We start from the raw sequence: 25,715 nt of genomic DNA, 5'->3' as shown, positions 1-25,715 counted from the left end.
GCCGCGTTCGAATCCGCCGTGTGTTTATCGAGCGATCGCGACACCCGCCGCGCGAGAATTACGAGGCGTCGCGGCGCGGATAACGGCCCAGCGAGTAATTTCGAATTTTTCCGCACCACGATATCGACTCCGCCCAGCGAATTAACGGGGCCGCGCGTTATGAAGAAACGAAAATCTGGGCAAATAAAATAAAACGAGACGCGACGCGGGGCGGATAAAAATGGGGAGAAGTAAAAAATTGACGATAAATCGGGGACGCTTGCGAGCTCGTCGAACCTTCCCGCGCGTTTATCTTCAATATTTGCATTCTCGTTTATATGGTACTTCCAGATGGGAACTCCGTTGCTCGTACACTTTCGTTCATTCGCACTCTCGATAATTTCGCCCCGATCCCGTTAACCCGCCTATCTCCACGCTCTTTCGCTTGTGAACATTTTCTCCAACCCCCTCGTTGCAATATTCCTTTACGAGCGCTGGCGCGGGGTTTTTTGATGCTTGGTCTTCTGCGTTCGAAAAGCTCTCAGTCGTTCTTGTATCCTCCATTTCGTATTACCATCTTCATCGCTAATTCCTTCGAAAATACTATCGATCCCTTGTTTCTACGGTTCGAACTTGAATTCGCTTTCGCTCGAGTTCTAATTTCAGTTCTAATTTTCATTTTGTGGAGTTCTCGAGTTTCAGATCGATCGATGAATCGTCCTGGCGATTAAGAATCGCGAGCTCGATCATATCCATCGTTCACACTCGTCCATCGATAACAAGAACTCAGGATTCTTCGCGTAAACTATTATTTCAACCCCTTTCTTCTTCCATCCACGCGGCTGTTTTTTCGTAAACCGCTTGGAGGCTGAAATGTACGCTCGTTCTCGTTCGAACGGAGGCCAGAGATCTCTCTCCTCGTCCATTCTCATACGATAAAATCCGTGGCGTGGTTTTTGCTTTCATTCGGCGCCGCGGAAATCCAATTACGCGCGGCGCGGAGGACGTAGACGCGAGGCGACGATCGCGACGATAGCGTTATCGGTCCCTGGCCGTGTACCCGGCTCGTTTCGTTTCGATTATGATCGTTAATCGAGGATTATCGGGGCCAGCCTTCGTTTCCTCCAATATGGAACGTATCCAGCCGGTTTGCATAAATATTGAATGGTAAACGCGGTGCGTGGGGAGGCGCAGGGGTTCTCAAAGTGTTTAAAAAAAATTTCGAGCCACCGTTTACCTTTAAACTCGACTAGAATTGAGTGAACGGTCGCGCATTTCGATTTTCTGTGCCACAGAAAAAGTAGAGAAAAAAACAGAGTGGTTGGAAGTATAAAAAATTCTGTGGTGTTATTTCCACTATATGAATCATCAATTTTGAAGTTGAATAGAAGAGAGGTGGTCTTGATTGAATTTTTTAGCGACACTCTGTGGACACGCGAAACGCGCGATTTGCACGGAGGCGATCGCAGAGGTGGGATCGTTGAATTCTTCTTTCAATCAACCTCGCGACGCTTGTATCTGTTTTATTGGCGTTGGAGGATGCTCGCGTGACGTGAGAGTGAACGTCGAGCTATTTTTAACTGTTCGAGCCGACGGATGTTTAGATTACGCTCGTTGGGAGTAATGAGAACGGTGATGGAAGAGAATTCTGTGAAGTTAGAATGTCCTTCGTTTTAGAAATCGCGATATTTCAGTCGTTATCTCCATTGCCGACTTGATCCATTCTAACTCTCGATCGAGGATGAATTTGCTTGAAAAATAAACGACTCACGCTTTTTTCAACCTTTCTTTATTTTTCTAGTAAAACAAGATCAACGTAGAAAAAAGAACGAACTTGAAAACAATCGCCATATTATTGTTTTTTAAATAAATTGAATGTAGAAGGTGTAGGTTCTTCTCGTTGCTGGTGTTGTCTATGAAGTTTGACTTGCAAGTAGGCATTAAAGTAGCAATGGTGTCTATGGATCATTTTGAAAGATCCCCAGCACCGACGCCCTCGTAGCAGACATTAAATAATGCATCCAAGGGGTAGCTCGAGGAACGTATGCCGGTCTGTCTGTTTAAAAAATGCACCAACCATTCACGTGCCCGTGCTCGTGACTCCAGCGATATTTTCCTTGACACGCCGCCTATTAAAATTCAGCTTCCTCTGTTTTCCAGTTCCGCTCGCGCGTTTCCTCCTCGTCGACAAAATATTCGAGCATCAAAATCCATACGCATCTCCATGGTGATCCATTCCTGTCACATAATCCGTTCCTCGAACGATGGAAACGAAGAACACCGTCGTCTCTCGTCTCTGAAAACATTTTTGAATCCTTGAAACGAAAGAAAAAGAAATTATCGAAGAAAGTAAAGTCAACAGCGTCGAGGAAACTTGGAGACAATCAAGCGACCCTTGGAGAGAGCGTTTCTCAAACTTTTCTCATCGCGAAACGCTCGTCAAGCTTCACAATTTTTAAGCAACGTCAAAATGAATTTGTGATTACAATTATAATTCCGTTTACCTTTTAAATTACATCGAACACGCGAGAGCAGACAATGTTTCGTTGTTCCTTCGTTCTCATAATATTCCATGGGAACGCTCAGTGGCTGTTTTTAGAGCGCAATTTGGGAAACGCTGGCCCACAAAGCCTGTTTTCGACGAATCAATGATTACGAGATAACGAGCAAAAATAAAGCAGAAAAAAAAAGAAATGAAAGAGAGAGAGAGAAGGGTAGATCGCTGCGTCCCCGCGCGAACTTCCGGTTGTTCCTGTGCTTCCGCGCGGAACCTCTCGCCGATTGTTCCGCTGGAGCCGCGGTTCTTCCCTCTCTCTCTCTCTCCCCCCCTTTTTTTTTCAATTAAAAGGAACCAACCGTGGAAACAGTCGCGCGTCGAAAAGTTGCCGGTCGAGAGGGTTGCGCGCGGAGATTGCGCTGCTTGAATTATGACCAGCCGCTTCAAAGGGACGTCCCGTGGACGGGGTGGCTGCAGAAAGGGGCGGACGAAAAAATAGCGGGACGCAAAAGCCGAGCGTGGGGCAGATAAAAACGCGGCTGGAATTTTTTACGTTTATGCCTGCGGTTTATGTGTGTCGCTGCGATTATATTTTCGCTTGATGCGCGGCAGAGGGTGGGTTCGTTGCGTCGGCTCTTTAGAGGATCCTCTGGTTTATCGGTGTCGGTCTGGGGGTTGTGATAATTTTCGGAAACGATGCATCCTTATTTTCTTTTTTCCTGAAATTCTTTATTAACGACCACACAAACATTCACAGCAAACTTCACATTTTTCTCACCATTCTTTACCATAATTTAAATTTCTTCTAAACACACCAGTGTCCATGGCAAATCTTCAACTTCCTCTTCACTCTATTCTCAGCCACTTCGAACGTTGCAAATTAAAAGAGGCGCACGAAATTGCTTGCTATCAAATTTAATATTCTTCTCGCTTTACATTCTTTACATTTAAATTTCTTCTAAACACACCAGTGTCCATGGCAAATTTTCAACTTCCTCTTCACCCCCTTCTCAGCTACTTCGAACGTTACAAATTAATAGAGGCGACGGAATTACTTGCCACTAGGATATAATATCGAACGAACCAGGGAATAACCAGCTGATTAAGCCAGCAAACAAGCTGATCCACGGGGAACAGAAGAACGAGGAGGAATCGATGAGCAGAACCCGCAATGATCATCGATCACGCGGCGAACGAAACACGGTCATCCGGAACGGAACCGACGCGTACTTATTAACAATATCGACGCGCCGCGCGTAATAGGGGATCGTTCGAGATACCGTAATAACCCGTCGGCGTAACGACGTAATCGCGCCGGCTCTGTAGTCCGTGGGCAACGTCACGCGCGCGTTATTATCGCGATTAATTTGCAGGGTTACGCGCGTCATACGAGTCGCGGCCGGCTACAACGGTTTACACGCTCCGTCGCCATTTCCATACACGCTTTGCGACGCGATTCGCCGTTGCTTGTGGGGTTGGACATCGCGACGCGTTCCTCGTGGTCGCCTCGCGTGGCGAGATTCGATCGCTGAGGATCGCTAGGTGACGAGGCTGTTCGATGTTTGAACCGTCTACGATTGTCTTGATTCAGGGGGTGATTGCTTTGAATGGGTTTGCGAGTTGAGAGTTTGTGAGCTGAGATGTTGGTAGATTATTAAAATTTTGTGGATTGGGGTTTGCGAATTGGAGGTTTGCGAATTGGGGGCTTGCAAATTGGGGGTTTGTAAATTGGAGCTTTGCAAATTATAGCTTTAAAAAGTGAAGCTTTGCAAATGCCAGCTTTGCAAATTGAAACCTTGCGAATTGGAGCTTTGCGAATTGAAACTTTGCGAATTGAAACTTTGCGAATTGGGGCTTTGCGAATTGGAGCTTTGCAAATTGGAACTATGCAAATTGTAACTTTGAAAACTGAAGCTTTGCTAATTGGAACTTTGCAAGTTGGAGCTTTGCAAATTGGAAGTTTGCAAACTGTAGCTTTGAAAACTGAAACCTTGCTAGTTGGAACTTTGCAAATTGGAGCTTTGAAAACTGAAGCTTTGCTAATTGGAACTTTGCAAAGTGTAGCCTTAAAACTAAAACCTTGCTAATTCGAAATTCTACAAATTAAAATTGCACCGCGCGTAGAGATCGCAAGGGAATTAAACAGATTTTAATACCCTGAATAAACAGAGAAGTTTTCGATAATTGAAAGCGATGGAAATGCCCGTAAAATATTGGAGAACGCGCGTGGATCGTTCGATACTGAATTATTCGATGGCGAAGGGGTTGATATTCGAAGATTTTTACTTCTCTCGATGGAGGATTTCAGGGGTCGCGGTCCCGGGATGGTTTTACGATGTTGTGTATGGATGTTGGGCGAAGTTGGACGGAAGAAGGCTGAAGGGTGGGCGGTGGAGTCGGGGGTAGCTGGAAAAAGTGAAGTACAGCCCAAAGAAACTTTCGCAGCGTCGTTAATCATTCCAGAGGTGCGCTGTTGCGGGTCGTTGATGTCTCCTAGGGTATTATAGTTTCAAACTAGATAGCCCATGCATTTAATAAAACAGCTATGACCTCGAACATCTAATAAAGAAGTTGAGGTATACTCTTAAACGGCAAACATCTTACTTAATTTCCTTCTCGAAACATTTCTCAAGCAATTTCACGTTAAATTACCGTCCAAATTCTTGTGCAAGGTTCGATGAATTTTAGATCTCTCGTTCGCCATTTTGTAATTCTACTCGTTGCAAACAAATATCGTCGATTAATCAGGGAGAGCAATTGAGAACTGTTTTTAAGGGGAAAAGGAAAGCATGATCGAAGTCGTTTGGACAGTTTTAATAAAAGTGGAGGGCAGCGATGGTGATCATTAAAGTTGATCGCGGAGTTCCAGCCGACCGCGGATTATTAATTAAATTCTTAGGATCGTTTGTCCAGCCGCGCGTTTGTTTCCGGTTCAATTACGGGGATCCCACGTCAGATCGAGCCGCAAGGCAATGAATCCTCCGGGCAATCGTGGAAATCGCGGGGAAAATTGCGGATAATTCATCAGAGCCGCTCGTCCACCCGAAATTCCACCGGCGATGGCGGTCGCCACTTCCGGTTCCTCCGTCGAACGCGTTCCTCCACTTTTCCTTCTTTTATTTCGGTGCTGACACGTGGATACGAATCGGTGTGTCGGAGGCAATTGAACGTTTTCTTCTTTAATATTGGAATATTAAAATTCTGCAAATTGAGACGTTGTAGATTGTGGTTTTAAGAAGCGAAGCTTTGGAAGTTGAGGCTTTGCAAACTAAAGCTTTGCAAGTTGGAACTTTTCAAATTGAAACTTTGCGAATTGGAACTTTGCAAATTGGGACTTCGCGGTTTGTAGCTTTTAGAACCGTAGCTTTGAAAGTTGAGGCTTTGCAAACTAAAGCTTTGCAAATTGTAGCTTTGAAAATTGAAGCTCTGTTAATTGAAACTTTGCAAATCGGAGCTTTGCGAATTGGAGCTTTGAAAATTGAAGCTTTGCTGATTGAAACTTTGCAAATGGTAGCTTTGCAAACTAAAGCTTTGCGAACTTGGAACTTTACAAACTGAAACTTCAATCCTTGATGGACAAACCTAGGAGGATGAAAGCATTATTTCGCAACGCTTCCTTCTATTACACCTTAATCCACTGATCCATATAAAGAAACGTCAATTTGCGTAATAAACTCGTGACGCGATGACTGAAATTGCATTTCCGACGTAATCTGCAAGTCGAAAGCAGCCTTCAGTTTCGAGGACGCGATAACATTGGGATGATCGTCAGGAGGAAAATCTGCCACCAGGATGTACTCGGAAAGTGGTGGAAACGTGAAAATCACGATAACAGAGACACCAGACGACGGAACGGCGTGCAAATAGCTGGGAACGTGGCCGAGCAGGAATAATACGGGTGTATAAATAGTAGATATCGTTAAACCGGCTCTAAAAGACGTCCTCGCGCAAACGGAAACGAGGGGCGACGTCAGAAAATGCTTTTATAAAATAATACCACGTTAATTATCGTACAAATACTGTCGCGCGAAATGTCACCGTTAAGTATTTAAGCGTTTCAGGGAATTTCCAGACTAATTCCTCGGGAATATTTAATACATCGCGTTACATTTTGCAGATACGTCAGATGAGAGATTGCAAGGTTCGAGCGCGATCGTTTCGCGATTCGATTATCGGTTTCACTGTGACGAGCCTCGTTTTACGTCACCGTTCCTCGAAACGTCGAGCACAAATTTCAGCGATAATGTCCCGCGCAGATTCGACTGCCGATCGATTCCTCCAGGTATCTATTTCTGGTGTCCCTGGCTGCGACTTTGTTTCCACCCTTCGAGTGTACGATTTTCGTTCGGATTCAGACTCTGCAGATTGTTGCTTTGGGACTTGAGGCTTTGCGGATTGAAAATTTGCGAATTGGAACTTTGCAAATCGTAGCTTTGGAAATTGATGCTTTCAAAATATAAACTTTAAAAATTGTAGCTTTGCAAACTTAAGCTTTGCAAATTGCAGCTCTGGAAATTGAAGCTTTGCGAATTGGAATTTTGCAAATTCGCAGCTTTGGTAATTGAAGCTTTGTGAATTGGAATTTTGCAAATTCGCAGCTTTAGTAATTGATGCTTTGCGAATTGGAATTTTGCAAATTCGCAGCTTTGGTAATTGATGCTTTGCGAATTGGAATTTTGCAAATTTGCAGCTTTGAAAATGGAAAGCTTTGCCAGTTGGAACTTTAAAAATTGTAACTTTGCAAATAGAACATCGAAGAAACGAGATTTTCATTTCGCATCGATGACAGAAGGGTTGGCTCGAAGGGGATGCTCGGCTGATCCGCGGAAATGTTTAATCGCAGGCAAGGGTTGCCAGATGGGGTTGCAGGCGACCCCCGAGTCAGGGTTAATCGATTTATCCGGGGGTCGATGAAGCACGGAAAGAAGACACGGCAAGGGTCGCCTGGTTAAATCTAATTTCCAAGGAGGGTCGACATGCAAAAAAGCTTGGCCACCCCCTACGAGCGTGCTAATGCTGTTAGCCAGTTCTTGATACTTCTTGCCTGCGGAAATACGTTCGCAAATGTTTGGACGTCGTCCGCGAGCCTTCTGCCCCGACTATTAAATTGATCCGGTGAATTCTGAGCGCGGTTGCCTGGAAATTCTCTGCAACCCGGGGGTTGTTTTCCGTGGGGGTTGCGTTTTTATTAGACGACTCTGACGCGCGCCTAGCTCTGTTTCCACCTAAGTCAATTATGGTAAACAGAAGCCCACCGCGGAATTATAAAACAGTTGCGCGGGGCTTATCATAATAAGAAAATAGTGAGTAACGAGTGAATTAATATGCTCGAGGGAACTTCCATGGTGGGTAATAATTTAACGAATTTTCTTTGCGGAAATATTATTAGTTCGAAGTTCGTTGTTCTCTCATTAAAATCGACGAGCTACGAACATTCTTGCCCCGCTATTTTCCGCAACGGACGCTCTGTTTCAATAAACACCCCTCTATATACATTTAACGAACGTATCGTTGTATTAATCCTCAGTGCGTCGAATCGAATTCTCCCAATTAACGGTGAAAAAAGGATCTTTTAAATCTACGTCGCGTGAAAAATCCCCGTGACGCGATCCATCTGCGTGCGTTGCGAAAACTAATATCTATTAGCGTGGCAATACACCAATAAAAAATCGATAGTTGGAACACGCGTGCACTTCCATCGCCAGGGAGAGAGAGACGAACAAAAAAAAGTTCCTCCCTTACAACGAACCGTGGCTGCAAAACAAAGCTGCGCGACAGGGAAATATAAAAGGGAGGTAGAAAAAAAAAATGGGCAGAAAAATATTTGCCAACAATTTTTCCCTCGTTTCTGATCGATCCGCAGCGGCGACGCGGGATTGGCTGGCGAGAAATGGCGCGGATTCGAATTTCGTCAGGCGGAACGGGTGCACCTTCGCGCGTAAGATCGTCTCGTCGCGACTCCCTCGAACGTCTCTTCGTCCCACGACTCGACGATTTAATTCGAGTTTGATCGACGCCATTGTCCGTCTGTCGGGCCAGCACAGGGGGTGGAAAAGAAAAAGGGTGGTCGAGGCGTACGCGTCGTGTCCTGCGACGCGGCTCGAGCTCCTTGCTCGTTTCTCTCCACCCGATAAGTGGTTCGCAGGTGGAACGACCGACTGGTTATCTCGTTACCCCTTTGTTCACCCTCGTTCGTGCCCAGTTCTGTCGACGCAGCGTGCTTCCTCTTTTTTCTTCTTTTTTGTCGACACGATCAGGCTGTTTGAGGCTTTTATACCGAAGTAACGTTGTTACTTAGGGGACAGTTTTATGTTTGGCTCTAGTTTCTCTCTTTTTTGGCCTCTCGAGGGGTGAGTTGTGTGCCTCTGTTGTGTAACAGATGGGGATGTTGGTGGAGTAGTGGTGGAAATAAGGTGGATTCAGAATTGTTGCATTAGAATCGTAAGTGGTTTTAATATTGTTTAGGTACAACGAGTCAAGGGTGGTTTCTCTTTACTGCAATCACTGTGGTATATTATTTTTAATCGTACAGTCTCAGCACGGTGTATAAATGAAACCATTACCATCCATTTTACAACGAACACGAACTACCAAGTAAAACGAATTCGTTCCTGAAGCAACATTGACAAATTGAAACCACCCCTCAGCTAAATCCATCGATCCATAATTCATCAATGAAACCGTCAATTATTCAACGAACAAAAAACAACCGGGAACTCTCGAAACGTGAAATATTCTCGCATAGTCCCAGAACCGGATGCATCGTTGCGCGAACTCGAAGAGGGTTCGCGGAAAGGCGAATAACAAACGGAACCACCCCTCTCGCAGCATCCGAGCCTTGGTGCTCGAAATTAAAGGAAACAAAGGCGATCGTCCAGGCGGAGCATGAAACGAGAAACAAACCGAAAATATCGCCTGATTCGGGGGACGAAGCAATCAGCCAGCCCATTCAGAAGGGGCGCGCGCTCTTCGCGGATGACGAACGAAGCGGACAAACGAGTCAGCGTCCTGGCGTCGGTTCGAGAGCCGCCGGGAATCGATCCCCCTGGCGTCCTGCAATTTGATCATCTCTCATTAAACTTGGAAGGACCGCACCAGGGGCATCCGTGCGGAAGACGGTCCGAGGACGAGCAATCTGTTGAAACTTGCCAAGTCTGACTCCACCTATGACCTTCGCAAGGGGGTGCACCCGAACAGGTGCATAAAGTGAACTGTTCGCGACGTGGTTCGTTGCTTTTTGCCTTCGTGGACGCGTTGCATCTTTTATTTCTTTTATTTCACGACACGCTTCGTTTTTCAAACTATCGTCGCGCACTTTTGGTTTTAAGGTTTTTTTTTTTTTAATTTGCAAGCATTAATTCTAGAGCGATTAACAACATGGATGCCTTCTCGTGAACCTTCTCAGCGAGTAAAAAAAGAGGAGGCACGAGAAATACATAAAATTTCCGGCCCAAGTTCTCATTTGTAGGAGCCAGCCAGTGCCACGAAGGCCAGCATCGGTGGCAACGAAACAGGAAGTCTGGTACGCGGGCCTGTTTCATTTGCACCGTGTCCTGCCGTTTTCGAGAACCGAGGTCCACCCCTCGGACGAGCAGCGATTCCGAGCGGTGGTGCGCTCTTTTCGCGCGGATGTGTGCGCCCGTCGGCTGGCAATATCATGGCTGACCGAGTCTGCCAAGTTGCACGTTACGCGTCCGTTAGTTTCCACCCCCTGCCCACTCCCCTTTCCAGGAGAGCGGTTCGCGTTTTTTTCAGATTTTCGCTTTTGACGAAGCGTTTCGCGAGAGACGATTTTCCGCCCCCTTTTCTTTTTTTTCTCATTCCTCTCTGCTCAGATTTTTCGAGGTCGTCACTGTCGCGCGAGGGTTGGCGTCACTGTCTCGACGAAGTTTGTCGAGGCTAGTTTTTACCTTTCGCTTCGTAGATTTCAGAAAAATTTCGCGACGAGACGTTCATCGAGAAGAATCGCCAATTTCTGACCTCGATCGTTTGGAAATCTGTTCACACTTTCTTCTCGTTGCTAGTTTACATGTAACAGTTTCGAAAGACGAGTTTTTCTGCCAGCTTGTCAACGGCGATACGTGATATACACGCGTTTCTGTCGATGAACAGTGTCGAGCGAATCGAACGATTTATCGAAGACGATAAATCGCGTGGAAACGGGCGTCGTCCGTTCGCGCGAGGCATTGTTGCGCTGTCATTTTTCCAACATTATATTCGTCCCGTTAACGAGTGGAACCGACGCTATCGATGCTCGCGGGATTATCGTCTAATTTATATGCAAAACGGTTCGCCAATCTCCAAAGCGTCCAGCCAGTGAGGGATATAATCGGTGGAAAAATAAATATGCGCGCTGGCAAATTATCGCGACCAACGCGTGCGTGTCTTCTCGATAACTTCCCCTTCTTCCTTCAAAAAATCGTCTTGCCTCGAATTTTCTCTCGACGATTTCTCTGCTCGATCGACGCGGCCATTTTAAATTGCCCAGCTGGATTTCGTTTTCTCCAGCGAGCTCGACGAGGCAATTATGCGTTCGACAGAGGCAAAATTATCGCGCGAAACGATTCGAATTTAATTACGACTCGTTTCACCGAGAAAGCCATCGACGATCGCCATCGAGCGTTTTTTGGAACGCGACATGCCCGTCGGTGTTCGATTTTAATTAGAGCACGGCGAGCCGAACGGAAACATAAGCCGAGCACTTGGATCGTAAAAAATTGGATTTCAAAAGGTGTCCGCGGGAAAAATCAACTGTAATATCCGTTTCGACGCCGACGGACGTTTATTTGCTCGAAGGAAACAAGCGCTCGCCGCATTTTTTAATCCCGCGCGCCGCTCTGAACGCGTGAAAAATTGAATAACCATGGCATAATCGCGCGCGGAAAACGCGCTTGAAATTCGCAAAGAAATACCCGCAGGAGGGGGTGAACCGCTCGGAATGTTTCGAATTTCGAAACGGTTCTCCAAACGAGACGTCAATGAAATTTCGAGCGGTCGGAAATTGCGATACCCGGTGCTCGAAATATCCCCCTGTCCGTACTGCATAACGTCGCCGTTAATATTCGAGCGGTTTTAAATTTCAAATTGCCTATTCTCGGCGAGGATTCGAATTAATCGAACACTTGGCGTATGGACGCGCGAAATTCCGCCTGTAATCGTATCATCCTAGCAACGATCGATATTTTGTTAATACGCGGCGATTGTTTAATAACTCGTTGCTATAGGGGTCGAGTGAATCGTAAAATATCGTGGAAATTAATCGGAGAAAAGAAGCGGGAGGAACGGCGGGTGTAGTAAGTGCAAACACGAGGGGGCGAGCTTATGAAAAGCCCGCAATTAATGGCCAGCAGAGGAGGACGATAAATATGGCTGGCGAGGAGATCGCTGGTGGCGAACGAAAAATTTCTTGTACCGCCGTATCGGTTATCGATTTCGCATAAATTATCCGTGGTACGAAGGCAGCCCAGGGCGATCCAGCGGGTTTCCCGCGGATTGTGCGTGAACAAACAAAGATAAACGGAGCAATGATTTTCTAGGAGGAAAATCGCCAGGAATATTTATCGCGTCGCTGGCCACGATTATTATTCCGATGAAAACGCGAAATTGCTCGCCTGGTGCCGATAATGAAGCGTCGATGCTCGGTTCCGCGCGAATTGTAGCCGAAAATTATTTAAAAAACAGCGCTGAGAGTGCGAATTCGACGAATCTTCTTCGCGAAGGATCTACTGAGTCACGTGACATCGTTGCAATCGCGAAGTTTAACGAACTATTAATTTTAATCGATCGCGTAACACTCAGAGCAGGATTGTCGCGCGAAGAGTTCGAAGACCCGCGGAGATACCATCCTCGAAGTTAATTAGTTAGTTATGGGAAGTTGTAGGCGGTTGGGAGCGGGTACAGGGATTTCGAAGACCGAACGTTCTTCGGGTGTACTCGAAATGTTGCCTCTAAGGAGTATAAATTGCTCGCGCTGGATTTACCGCTGTGCGATTTGTATAATCTATTCTTGTTTCCCGGTTAATCTCGTCTAGCATTAACTAAATTATCTCGCTCGTTCTTAACGCGAGCAAACATTCGATCCACGAACTTATCTCCGTCCCTAACCAGTTTATCAATCCTTCCAACTCTAGCAACCCCTATCGAACATCCAACTGCTCCTTAAATCCTTTCAATTTAATTCACGACTCATCATACCCTCACTCGCCAATTACGAACTTGCACCTCTAATAAGTCTCCACTCGATCAATATACTCAAGGTAGTAATGACCAATGAGAACCTCGATACAACCCCTAATCTCAGTTCCACGAACATAATCTCAAATCTCCGCTATGCATCGCACAATTAAGTATCTCAGTTCCTCCAGTTCCTCGCGTGGCCTCCACAGATAGCAGTTACCACTAAACGCGACTGATGTCCGTTTAGCGCCTCGACATTTACAAAGAGTGTAGGGTCCCATCTGAGGATAACACCGTAGAAAGAGTCCAGATGGCCAGTAAGTAAAATTCGTTACGTTCCTCCTTCGAATATATTCCCATGAACCCAAAATAGACTAAGACATATCTGAAGATCGCGTTCGATGGACGCCACGCAGCCTCCCCCGCGAATGGACCGTTTCGCGCGCCATGGACGCGCTCTGGGGTTGCGCGTTCACTTTCGAGGGTTATCAGCCGGGGTGGTGCTCCCTTGGGCGAGGGTCGCTTTGTCCGGCTACGGCCATATTTCAACCGGGAAGAGGAGACCCGTTGAAAGGCGGCCGTGTTACGAGCGCGAGCGGACTAAGTGTAACCCGGCGACCGTGCAGTCCGTCCTTGGACGCCGTCGACTTGACAAATGTACCCCCGTAGCCGTCGCTGGACCCACCCTTCGCTCTGTCGAACCTCTTTCCGTCGACCCATTCTTTTTTTTTTTTGGACCCCGCGCGGCTACGTTGCATCGAATTTCCCAGCGTTTCTCGTTTCCTCGGTAGTGTCACCAGTGGAATCTTACTGTGACGCGATGGGATACTTGCTTTTATCGAGGGTCACTGATGGAGGCTCCTGGGAGAGGAAGTGATTTTGTTCTTGGGGTTGGTCAAGCGTTTTTGGTGTTCTTTTGGGCGATTTTTGTGCTCGATTCTGTTTCGTGGGGTGTAATGGGGTAGTTGAAGAGGAACGAAGGACTTGATGAAGTAGAATTCGAAATGGACTTGATAAAGAAAACAATCGATCGTTCATACGAAATGTACAAGTATAATGTACATAGGCTTTTCGCGTTTTAATATTTGTAACTGCGCGTTTATCGAGGGCGCACGTACAGATATCGACAGGGGTGAGCTTCGATACGAGCCTGTTCGCAGTTTGTTCATGCAAATACCGCCTAGAATATATCCAACGCATGTTTGTGGACCGTGCAATGGGATCGGTTGCAGTCGTAGCCGCTTTTTTTGTTTTTTTTGAAGAATGTTATCGCCCGCGATACCATAAAGTTATATGGGTAGGACGGGAATGGCGGAAGGCTAGATATACGACGCAAGGAGACATCGAATAAAATTAGGAATATCCATCTCTCTCGAAGGGGAAATAAAGAGGATTCCACGATGCACTGGATTCCCAAGGGATTCCAATATCAAAGATTCTCTTCTTATCAGGGACGCGTAGCTATCGCCGGGAGGATTTACTGATTGCATTGATCTACATCTCGCGAGTCGTCCTCTTTCTATCCGCCGGACGATGGAAGAACGGACAACATCCGGCAAATCAGGCGATTTCGATTTTATTACTGGTCAGAACATAAAATCGCTCGACGAAGAACTTAAACTCTCTATTATAATTGTACCACACGCAAAATCTAATCTTTACTAAATCATCTACTTCTTGTCGAATAGTCCAAGGATCGTTCGCAAGCCAGTAGAATAAAAAAGAACGCAAGCTATACAAAATTCAAGGGAATCGCAAATTTTCGAACGAAGATCAATCGCGATCAAGTAAAACCTCGCGCAACCCTTGGTCAGCGCTGAAAACGCTGCACCCAGATTCGTTATTCCCCCAATTTTGGTTAAAGAACCGTGGAATAGATTCGTCCCGTAGGAAGCAGCGATGGTGGACAAGTAAGGGTGGAGTCGTCGGGGTCTCAGGCGTCGGGGGTTGGCTTCGAGAACGGATTTACGATCCAAGGCGCGGCGTCCTCGAGGATTGTTCGCCCGTGTGACGAAGAACCCGCTCCGGGGCTCGATTCTGGCCGAGGATTACCTCGGGACGGTAGCTCCTTCCGGGACCGGGAACGGGTTAGGATTACGGCTTGGCTCGGTGCTAAGCCTCGTCCATACGTTCGATTTTTCCGTGTACCTTGTTTCTCGAGGAATCTCTTCGCGGTAAATGGAGTTTATTTTGCGTCGTTTCAGCCAGCAGCACTATCGTGCATTTTATTTTATCTCTGGACGAAATTGTTGCGAAACGTGTGGACAGACCACTGGCACTGTCACGTTTAATGGCGGACCACATGGGCTGTGAATTTTTGGGCTGATCGTTTGGGATAGGAAAATGTCATTGAACCTAGCAATCTGATTAAATCATTCGTAGATAGAGAAAATTAACAGCTGGGTCATCTAAATTAAGTTCCTTTCAAATTTAACAAACGTAGAAGTTAGAGATTCTAAAAAAATGCAGATTATTACGTTCGCTCTTGGTCTCTTCTTCGCTGAATTCTCCTCTGGAATTAAATAACCGATCCGTCTCTCAGAGACACCCTGGGACGTTTCAATTCAAACATCTCGATCGGAAGAGACACCGAGGAACCTGAAAAGACACCCCTGAAGAGGATAGGAAACTTCAGTCGCGAGTTAATGCGGGACTAATTGTCTGTAAACCGATATCGGGGTTTAGCAGCCCCCATCGAGCGCTGAAACACCGCCGAAAGACGCCGGAAATGAGACCGCGGAAGGGGCCGCGGTGGGTTCCGGCGGCTGCGCGGGGGTCCCTCGTCTAATGATTCTCGTCCGATTTCTGGGGAATAATTTTCTCGCGTCTGGGCGGCCTCGTCGACGTCGTTCGAGCAGAGCCATTCAGACGTTCTTCCCTCTTTTAGATCCGCGAGCGATCGATAGCTGGCGAAATCGAGCGGGACGAAAAATGAGCTGGGACGACGCTGGTCTCCTTCTCGCTTTTTCATCCCGTTTCCTGGCTCCGTCTCGTTGCTTAAAAATTAACCGAGCGCGGGGGTGAGTCCTTGGTAGGCTGCTCGAGATAGCGCTTGGGGCTGCCATTGGTTCTACACGTGGATCGTTAACGTCGATTCGAATACATTTTCCAAGACTTCTCACAAAATTCATGGCACGAGTGCAGTTTTATTTTTTTTTTACAGAAACATAGAAAATTCTGTGGTACATTAAAATTGCTTTTCTATTAGCATTTCTGTTCTCGAGTATAATTAGTAATGGCGCAGCGTCGATATACGAAAGAATCGCTGGTTGTTCTCTTGAATGTTTCTTGGTTTCGCCTGGTACCACGTCCTAACGTGTAACCATTTCCAGAGCTGGTAGAATTCTTTCTCACCCCGGGCGCAGGAATCGCTGGAGAGCACGCGAGGAGGAGGAGGAGGATCGAGTGGCTTACACCACTCACGGTTCCGTGGGCGAGGGAAGAGGGATCCCTCTGGTGGATCTCGGACTCCGTTATCCGGCTCGTCGAACTTTTCCAGATCCTTGAACCCGTGGGGCAACGTATCCCGACGGTTTTCGTAGCCGGCGGATCCGCGATCAGGGACAATCGATAGTCTTATCGGGGCGAGTCCGCTCGAACTGTAAAGAAATCGAGCCTGAGAGTGTCTCTGACGAATCAGTGGTGTTTTAATAACGATCGAGATCGCGTGGAAAGTGTTTCTGACGACTGAGACTTTGCAAGAGCGTTCGAGAGGACCTTAAAGAGACTTGGACATCGTGGAAAAATTCTGAGAGGATTATCAGAGGAATCGAAGCATCGCGAAGTAAATCAGAGTGTCGCGAAGATACCAAGGCATCCTAAAAAAATTCTGAAACATTTTTATAGAACTCGAGAAATCGCCATCTTCCCCGTGAACTAAATAATAAAAGCGTGCTGAGGGGAAATTTTGTTTTCCATCTCTCTAACGGAGAAAGTATAGGAAAAAAGAGACTACCGGTAGAAAATGGAGCGAGGAGGATAATAAAGAAGCAAGCTGGGAAGAAATACGGCGAGCACCGTGGGGAGGGGCGAAGAAGCAGGCACGCCATTTCGAGCGGCGCTTTAAAAATTAACCACGGACATTGGCGAGGTCGTTGAAAGCGAGGGCGAGGGGGAGGGGTTGCCGGAACATCTGCGGGGACGCTCGTCGATGTCACCGGCGATTTTCCAGCAATCCAGCCAGAAAACTCTTCGAGTTCTCGCCCTGTTCCTCTCTCTGTCTCTCCTCTCCCCCCTGTTTACCCTACAGTCGCAGTTTCGTTCCCGAACGTCGTAAATCTTGCAACGAATCGTCTCCTTCCCTTTTTTTCTCCACCAGTCGCTACCACCCACCCCCACCAAACCTTCGTCCCTGCGCCCTTTTTCCACCATTCGTTCACGTGACGCGTCGAGCGAGGGAAAGAGAGAGGAGAGAGAGAGAGAGAGAGAAAAAAGGGAGGAGTAACCGTTGGAATTCGCGGAAACGTCTCCAGGGGATGAAGATGGTATCGCATGCATGGTTTCCGGGATAAACGGCCCGCCGCCTGTTCAATTTTGCACCGGCGTCTGCGGCGAAATTCCCGTCTGAACTCTGCTACCCTCGTTAAGTATGCATTTCCATGAGGATTCTCTCTCCTTATCCATCTGTCTGCCCGTGTCGATCGGTTTACACCGCGTCTAGTTTGATTACACGTCTTCGACGGTGTCTTCGAGCGGATGGCTGGCTTAACGGGGTCCGATCGAGATATCGAGGTGGCGTCGTGCGGTTTGATTCCGCTCGAAGAGGGTGCAACAGGTTCGTCCTAATGGAAACCGTGGTAAACGTCGAGTTAATTGCTCCGTGATTCTTGGCCTGTGATTCAGGGCTAGTTTTGGTAAGAAATATCGAGAGCCTGGCAGGGTGAACGAGTGATCGAAGAGGGCTGCTCGTATCTCGAATCAACCGGAACTGTTGAAGAATTCGTGCGTCTAACACGTGCGAGGTTCTAACCCAACGTTCTAGCTCGAGCGTCCATCGTTGGAGAACGGTCGCGCAACGTCCGCGGCGACTTTTTGTCATCTTCTTCACGACGAGTCGACGTGACTGGAAACCGGAGGAGCGATTACTCTACTCCGTCGACAAGCAGCCGCGACGATACGCTCGGAAAGCAGATTACGATAACGCGGCGAGTCCTCCGCGTCCCTCCTCGTCGAGCGTCCCGCAGCGTCGTCCAGAACGGGGACAGAGCGCCGATAGCGTGGAAAGGGACCGCGTTACGGAGCGGGCGAGGCGTCCGTGGACGCGGCCGAGCCGAAAAGACGGCCATTGAATTCGCGAACGTGGCGTACTCGCCGCTCCGGACCGGTTGCGAATCGAAATCGATCGGGTAACCTCGATGTCGCCCGTTCCTTGCGGATTGTCGACGGTCAAAGCTGAGTCAGCGATCGACCGTCGCGACTCGAGAATTTTAATCGAACGGCGCCGGTCCCGAGCTGACCGATTCGTTCGTCTCGACCGATTTTCCAGCTATTCCTCGTCCTCGACCATCTTGCGTTTCACCCGCGCGCAGGTTTCTAGTTTCCTTTCCGTATTGGCAAATTTTCATTTTTAACTTGGCTACATTTTATTGTACACTTGGTAGTTTATTTATCGAGATCGAGTCATAAATCGAGCCACGTGGCTTTAATCTTCTATAGAGTATACTGTTTCAAGTATATTTTTCTCGTTGCGCGTCTTTTTCTGTGCAACTTAAGTTGAGCATTTTCACGGGACGAACCAGAGAACGCAGCACGATTTCTAAATAGCGCTGTGCGCGTGCATTCACAGGCTTGTTTTCAGCTGAACGAGGGCTTCCGTGGGAAACGAGCGAGGCGGCCATTTAGAAATGAAATTTCGCGCAGCTCGTCTACCTCGCGTCGCTTCCGGTGTCCTCTGGAAAGCAACCCTGACGCGGGGGCGCCGCCGCGACGTTTAATCCTCCCACGCAGCGGACTCCCTCGCGATACATAAATCGAGGAAAATTTTGTCGAAATTCCACGAGCATCCTGCCGCCTCGAAATTGGCCCCGTTCCTCAGGAATTCGCGCGCTGTTACCCTCGATCGTGCATTCCAATGCGGGCACTAGAATTCGAACCTTGAAGACGTTCCTCTGGGGCGTTCAGTGGATCACCATCGACTTTTCATCGATGATTTTATAATACAGCAAGAATCCTTGGGCGTCGACACGTATATTGAATCAGACCTTGAGTCAGATATATTTATTTGTCGAATATGAAACTACTTTTTGGGTGAACTATAAACGATACAAATTACATGTTACGTCACGCGTTTGGTCTTGCATTTTAATCGCGAGAAAAGAGTCGAAATGTCACGCTTTAGTGGGACACCCGTTGCGTGGGTAATCAGAGGCTGGACGGCGCGTGGCTGGAAGTTTCTCGAATAAATCGAATCGCGTCGCGGCGTCTTCGCCGGGGCGTGCCTCGAATCGCAGCCTGGTTTCGATACGCGAGGCAACGGTTCGAAACGGGATCGCGTTGCTCGAGGTACACCAGCCTCCGGATAACGTTCTCCGCGCGATAAATTAATCCGATCGACCGTCCTACGCGCCCGCTCCCTATCGTTTCCTCCTCCACTAACGCAGGCTTCCGGTTTCGACTATCGTCACGTCGCTGCTTTTCTATGATTTCTCATCCACCCTCCCTCCCCTCCACTGATTTATCTCTCGCTGTTCCGGTTTCTATTCTGTCCGCGTTACTTTTCCTCGTTCGAAAATTCGAGATTTGGGTTAGCCAGAGAAATTTTGCGTCGCGACCGTGAATATGAAAAATTGAATTTTTTATTTTTATTTGTCAGTGTTTTCGATGAACTTGAACTTTTCCTCGTTCGAAAATTCGAAATTTGGGTTGGCGAGAGGAATTTTACGTCGCGACTGTGAATATGAAAAATCGAAGTTTTAATTATCGAAACTGCGTGCTACGACTTGGAGAACGTGGCGTCGAGTTGGTATAATAGTTGACGGGTGTGAAAAAAAGATAGTTCGCCGATAAAGCCAGCGGCGACGCGAGAATCGGCGTCCTCCGTTGACCCTGATGAAGCTACTTTCGATGCCAGCGATGCAGCGTCTCGATAACGGTGGACGTGGACTGTGCTCGAAGAAGTTACGGCGAATCCGAGTGGAATTTTTCGGCGGGAGACGTCGCTGGGAATTACGTAACGAGTTTACTGACCGGTCACTCGATAAGGACCCCGTGGCCAGATAAAATTCCCATTTCATTATGTCGATGTGGCCAATAATAATAATAGACAAGCTTCGATGGTCGGTCACGTAACAGCCTTCGCGAAAGTAATTTACTCGAGAAGAGGGATCATCTGTAAGATACCAGCAAAATACTTGCACGAGATGTACGAAGACAGCGTGGATGAAAATTTCAGTTAAAAAAATAATGAAAGATTGCTGTGTACATTTTGGTATTAAGAAACGTTAGGGATTGAAAAAATGGCCACTGTCCACTGGGGGCGGCGATGCACGTAACAAACCGTGGCGCTTAAAAATCGAGGGTTTCAGAGGACTTCTGAAACGGCAAAGTAGCTGGCAGCCGAGCGAAATTCTCCACATAAATCAAAACTTTTTTCAAGAACAAGCTCGCGCGGACCTTTCAGGCGGCAGCCTTTTTCACGGAACGCAAATCGTTCACCACGGGTCCGCTTACACCCTCGACGAGACTCGGGACGGTCTGCTGCGATTTATCGTGCTGTTTGGTACCGGACAAAGTGTCCAGAGAATATCTTCCGCGTTGTCCCTACTCGCGTGATCGATACTCGGTGTAGAGAGCTCGAGGAACGGGTTCAAGGGCTGACAAATTCACGCGAGACGCATTATTTCCTGAATTCTTTTTCCACGATATTCCAGCAATCCCCGCGCGTTCGTTTCCTGAATTTAATTACTCTAATCCACGAGCAGCCCCGGTTATCAATATCGAGGCTGTGCTGGAAATAAAAAAGTTTGGAAAAATAATTTAACAATTTCCACGGATCGAACGCCGTTCGAATTCCGCTGTATCAAATGTCGCCATTTTATAGTCGCGAGAGAGTCGAGAGTATCTCGCGGAGATTAACTGCGCTGCAATTGAAACGCGACACTGTGTGAACCGCCGTTGAAAATGATCGCCGTGCAAATTGAATCAAACCTCGTTTAATTTACCCGGTTTTCTGTCTCCGACGCGAACCGCCTTTGGGGGTGCAAAAGGAGGACCGCTTGATGCGCCTTCGTCGGTTAGTCGGTCGTTTCTGTTGCCAGCGGCTGGGGCCATCTTCGCTCTCGTTTTATTCAGAACGACGACGACGACCACGACCACGAAAATATAATTGTACGAAAAATAATTTCCACGCTCATCGAATTCTGTTGCTACATTTATTTCATTTATTGAAAATAATAGAATTTTCGAGCAGCACGTCGAAACGAAAGTAATTGTTCATATTTCGTTTCATTACTTTGAAGCAACCCAACGGATGTAAAAAGGGCATGCACGTTTCGTGGGTACTTTCATTAAAAACCAACAAAAATGCAGTATCCACCCGCGTCTATAAAAACGAAAGGGGGAAGGTAGCCAACGAATATTAACCAACAAAATCAACAGACAAACCGAACCGCGCGCTTCATCGGTGTTTCCATTAAAAACTAACGTGTTCCCGCGGGAATATAAAAATAATACCTCTCAGAATCAACCATTAATCAAGATAAAACAAGCCGCGCACGTCCCGTCGATACTACGGTTCGAATCTGCGCTGGCGCCCGCTCGCAAATATGAAAACGCCGAATATTCTTTAGCGACAGGCATCATATATAAATTAAACAACGCATCGCCGACAGAAAACGCCTGACGCGGTGCGTATTTCAATATTTTCGAAACCAGCTATTCCACCCGAAAATGGTCATCAACAAAAAATAACGGATCACTTTTGATCGAGTCAAATTAATTCGTCCACGCGGAGATACTCGGCTACGTCAGCTCGAAAAACGAATTTTACGATGGGTGAAATCGAAGCTCGCTAGTTTGCAGATTCGAATCGAAGCGGCACGGGACCATAATGGAGGCCATTGGTGCCTCTGTTCGACACGAATGTTACTTTTTAAGGATTTTCAGCTGCTCTCGTCGCGCGTCGTAAAGTCTGCAATTTCGATGGAACGTTGACAACGTAATCAGTATTTCAGTCCCTCGATGGTGCACAGCGACGTGTCATAAAGGTTGACAACGGACCGGAAACACAATGGACCACGCGACAAGCTGGCCAACACTGCGCGCCCTCAGCTGGCTACACGCGTGACACAATTCGAGAGCCACCCTTGGCGCATCGATTTCTTTTTCCACGTGCTCGATGGACATAGCGTTTCGGTTAACCGAAAACTTTGACCAGCACGCGCAGAACACGAGCACCGTTCGATTAGCGTAAAAAGAAAGAATCGAACGAGAGCCGATCGTACATCACGAACAGCAATTTTCATTCGATCCTTCAGTTCGGGGGTTGAAGCGGTCCAAGGTTCGATCGCTGGTCTATGAGGGATGCGACGCGATAGAACGGACGTACAGTTGGAATTTATCGACTGGCATTCCATTCATCGTACGCGACATTGTTAATAAAAGCGGCGGAATAATGAGACGCGAACAAAAGCACGCCGCGACGTCGATGTAATTTGTTAAGTTAATCACCGCGCTCGATTCGGTTTTGTTTCCCCGGTTAATCTATCGACAATTAGACGTATCTCTCGCCGCGTTTGTTGACTCGCGGTTCGATCATGCAGAGGGATGTTGAAGGGTTCCAATTTTCAATTATCATTAGCTGTCCTCGTAGCGAAATATCTCTACTACCCTGTACACGCGATACTTTTAATTGCAGCAGAGAGAAATATTAAAATATTAGAGAGGATATTATTCACTTGCAATTACCGTTCTCGATTAAATTTTGTTTGGCAGTCGTCCCTCTCGCAACATTTCAAATCCTGCGTAAATTGTATACGTAATAATTCCGCGAGTCGACGCAACAGGGAGAGAGAAAAAAATTCAAAAAAATCCGTGGAAACAGTATCGCGTAGTTAGTTTTTGTTGGCGAATTTCGTTAATTGCAACGTGGATTCGCTTACGAGGAATCCGTTTCGACGCGGGGGTGGAAGAAGGATGTCCTTTGTCGAATGAAACGGTTCATTTGTCCTCCACCGTCGAGCGGGGCGAATAAAATTTCCATCGAACGAATCGCAGCCCCCGTCCTAATTGTATATAATACGATTATCGAGAAATCGTGGACTCTGATCAAGTTGGCTGCCAATACTCCCTTCTCGCACCCCTCCTCGTCCCTTTTCACACTCGTCTCGACAATCAGCTTCATCGCGACAAACCGGTTCATCTGTTTCGTACTTTTTTTTTCCCTCTGCCATCCTCTCCGCGGTGTTCGCGTGATTTTTCCGCTCGATCTTCACCGGAAACCGTCCTCCGCCACTTCGTAACTCGATTGTCACCAGCCGAGAGCGCAGCTTGCGCGCGCGATTCCAGCGACCACGCTCGAAACAATCGCGGATGGGGCAAACCCCGCGTGTGGCATTTCGAATTCGAAAATCGAGGAGTCGAATGGCGCTGGTATCGATACCGATTGTCCGCCCTCGCGTCCTGTTACAGGCCTCTCTTGTAAACCAATATTTGCAACCGGAGGAAGATTAATATCGGAAAATCGAATTTCACGCCCTGGCCAAGAATTCGATAGCCAACGGCCGGAAGTTGTAATTCGACGTTTCGTCGGCCGTTCCGTGGGCGGAGAACGCGCGCCAGGGGGTGGTCGTTGTCCAATACCGCGGTCCGTAAATATTTTTCGTGCTTACTCGCGGGGGATGATCCCCGTTTAATATCGAATTTTTGCGCGCAACAGCCCTTTGCGAGCCTGCACGCTTCTATCAATCGGCGAACGCGGCTGTTTCACGCGCAACTGAACGCTCTGTTTGCTTAATTTATTAGTCGCGTTGGAATGCAACCCCAGTTGGATTTTAGTTCATTTTTATTAGAGATTCCTCGAGTCGAACAAATTCTGCGTTATTGTTTTAAATAAAACTAACTGTTTACTCTGATATGAATAATTCCACGTTTCACCTACCGTTTGAAATAATAAAATTCAACAAAAATTCACGGGTATAACTGAGAGTACGTGTTTGTCAGGCTGGTTTTTAAATGATCGTCGCGAGGCCAGCCAGGAGGATCGTATCCTCGACGAGTTTTCCAGGGCGGGTCGCGAATATCCGGGTGAACTTCCGCGAGCGCGGAAACTCATTTTCCGCATCGACGGCCGGCGAAATTGTCGCGATTTGCCTGGTGGAGAACGGCCCGTAAAAATCTATGGCCGGCCCGTTTCTCCCTGCGTTCGATCGCCCTTTTGTCTGCCGATTCGAAAAATGTTTTAGGACCTCGTACACTCCCCCCTCGCTCTTCCATCTTTCGCTGGTTACTCGAGAGGAATCGGTTCCGTGTCAAGGGTTAACTGGCGCTCGATAAATCGCAGGATACCGTTCGACGATTTTTATACAAACGCATCGTCGCGAGATGGAAGATTATTTTTGTTCAAAACGATCGAGGAGGGTGCAAGGGGTGCGATTTGCTTCGAAGTGTTCTAAGAAACTTTCGTCCCGTGCAACTGTTTCGTGTCGCAAAGTTACGCTCGTTCTCCATTATTCCATTATATTACGAAACATTTAATTTACTGAGAGGTGGAAGCCCGTGGTGTACATTTTCGAGAGCAACAACCGTTCGCGTTTCGAACAGTCGTTGCTTTACGCGAGCTCTGTTGGTAACAATGGCTGGCGACTAATCAGCTCGTGGAAATGTCGAGGGCTGCGTAACCACGCAACCCTTACAGAACGATGGTTGGGGGGTGGTGGTCGATTCCACGCTACATGGACGATTTTATTATACACGGTGATGGTTGGAGGATACGGCGAGGAACGAGGTGAACGTTTGATTAAGGGGGTGAGTCTGGGCGCGTGTGAAGGGTTGGAGATGCGACGAGTAAAGGGATAATAAATTGGCCGTGTGAGATGTGCCACTCGAGCGTTTTATAAGTTTCCAACGTGGAACGGAGCTGTCCTTCGCGCGTCTGATCGGTCCCTGAAGATGCGTAATTTTTAGGCGATTCCTCTTCTGGAGAGTCGTTAATATCCGTCGAAATAAAGGCTGAGGAACGTGTCTCGCATTTTTTTAAAATATAAATAACCACATACTCGTGTGTTTTGAGTAATAGAGAAATGCAGTAGTTAATAACGAATGATTGATCGTAAAACAACCCTCAAATCGTAACCTACATCGCGTCGAATCAAACGAGAAGAACCCAGTTCTGTTCGTAGTTGGTAAAAATCAAAGTTAACAAAGATCGAAAAAGGGAGGAAAAAGCTCGTACAGGGCCTGGCGGACACAATAGCCGATCCCCTCCCCGCTGGAAATGAAACAAAAGCAGAGCTGTCTACGCTCGAATTTAACTGGACGCAGCCTCTGTGAACCGGTCCGCTCGCGCGATCCATCGGCTTTGATCCGATTTGTTTCGCCGTTAACTGCGCGTTTGTTACGGGGCAGAGCAACGGAATTCTATTAGTTAGAAACACTTTTAAACCGAATCCAGGTTGGGATCCGTCGAATCGAGCTCCCTGCAACCTCCCCTGCAATTTTTACACGTGTTACTTTTTTTAATCGATCGTCGAATGTTACTCCACTAAACGCGCTTCTATTCGAGTCGCCTCGTAATTATACAGCGAGATCCCTTAAAAAAAATAATTTATAGACGATAAAGGTACCTAATAAATTTATCTTTCTCTCCATTTACAGATCACCATCGCTCGATCCCATAGATCTTCGGCGTCGATATCGGTGAGTACCAGAATCAGCCGTTAAAACGTGAAAGTTGCCCTTAAATTTCGATAAACGTCCGCAGCCGCGACTAGCCACGAATTATCAACGAGACCGTGCAACGTGCCCGTTGTTTCCATCGATAACGCGAAGGGACCACGGCCCTGACGTGACAGAAACCGATCGAAAACCGTTCGCGACCGTTCTTGGTCCGCGGACCAGAAATTCCCCG

At 47.3% G+C, this 25,715-nt stretch overlaps 1 protein-coding gene across 1 annotated transcript in view; it reads left to right on the top strand.

Moving 5' to 3' along the window:
* LOC143425714 (uncharacterized) overlaps window positions 1–25,715 on the top strand; it is an 84,849-nt gene that overhangs the window by 37,907 nt on the left and 21,227 nt on the right. The window contains exon 4 of the mRNA XM_076898716.1: window positions 25,463–25,504. Within this exon, the coding sequence (XP_076754831.1) occupies window positions 25,463–25,504 (42 nt within the window). The remainder of the gene's footprint in view (window positions 1–25,462; window positions 25,505–25,715) is intronic.

This window comes from Xylocopa sonorina, chromosome 7 (genome assembly GCF_050948175.1).
Source record: "Xylocopa sonorina isolate GNS202 chromosome 7, iyXylSono1_principal, whole genome shotgun sequence".
In the NCBI taxonomy this organism is placed as follows: Eukaryota; Metazoa; Arthropoda; class Insecta; order Hymenoptera; family Apidae; genus Xylocopa; species Xylocopa sonorina.
This window is presented reverse-complemented; position numbering and strand designations above follow the sequence as displayed.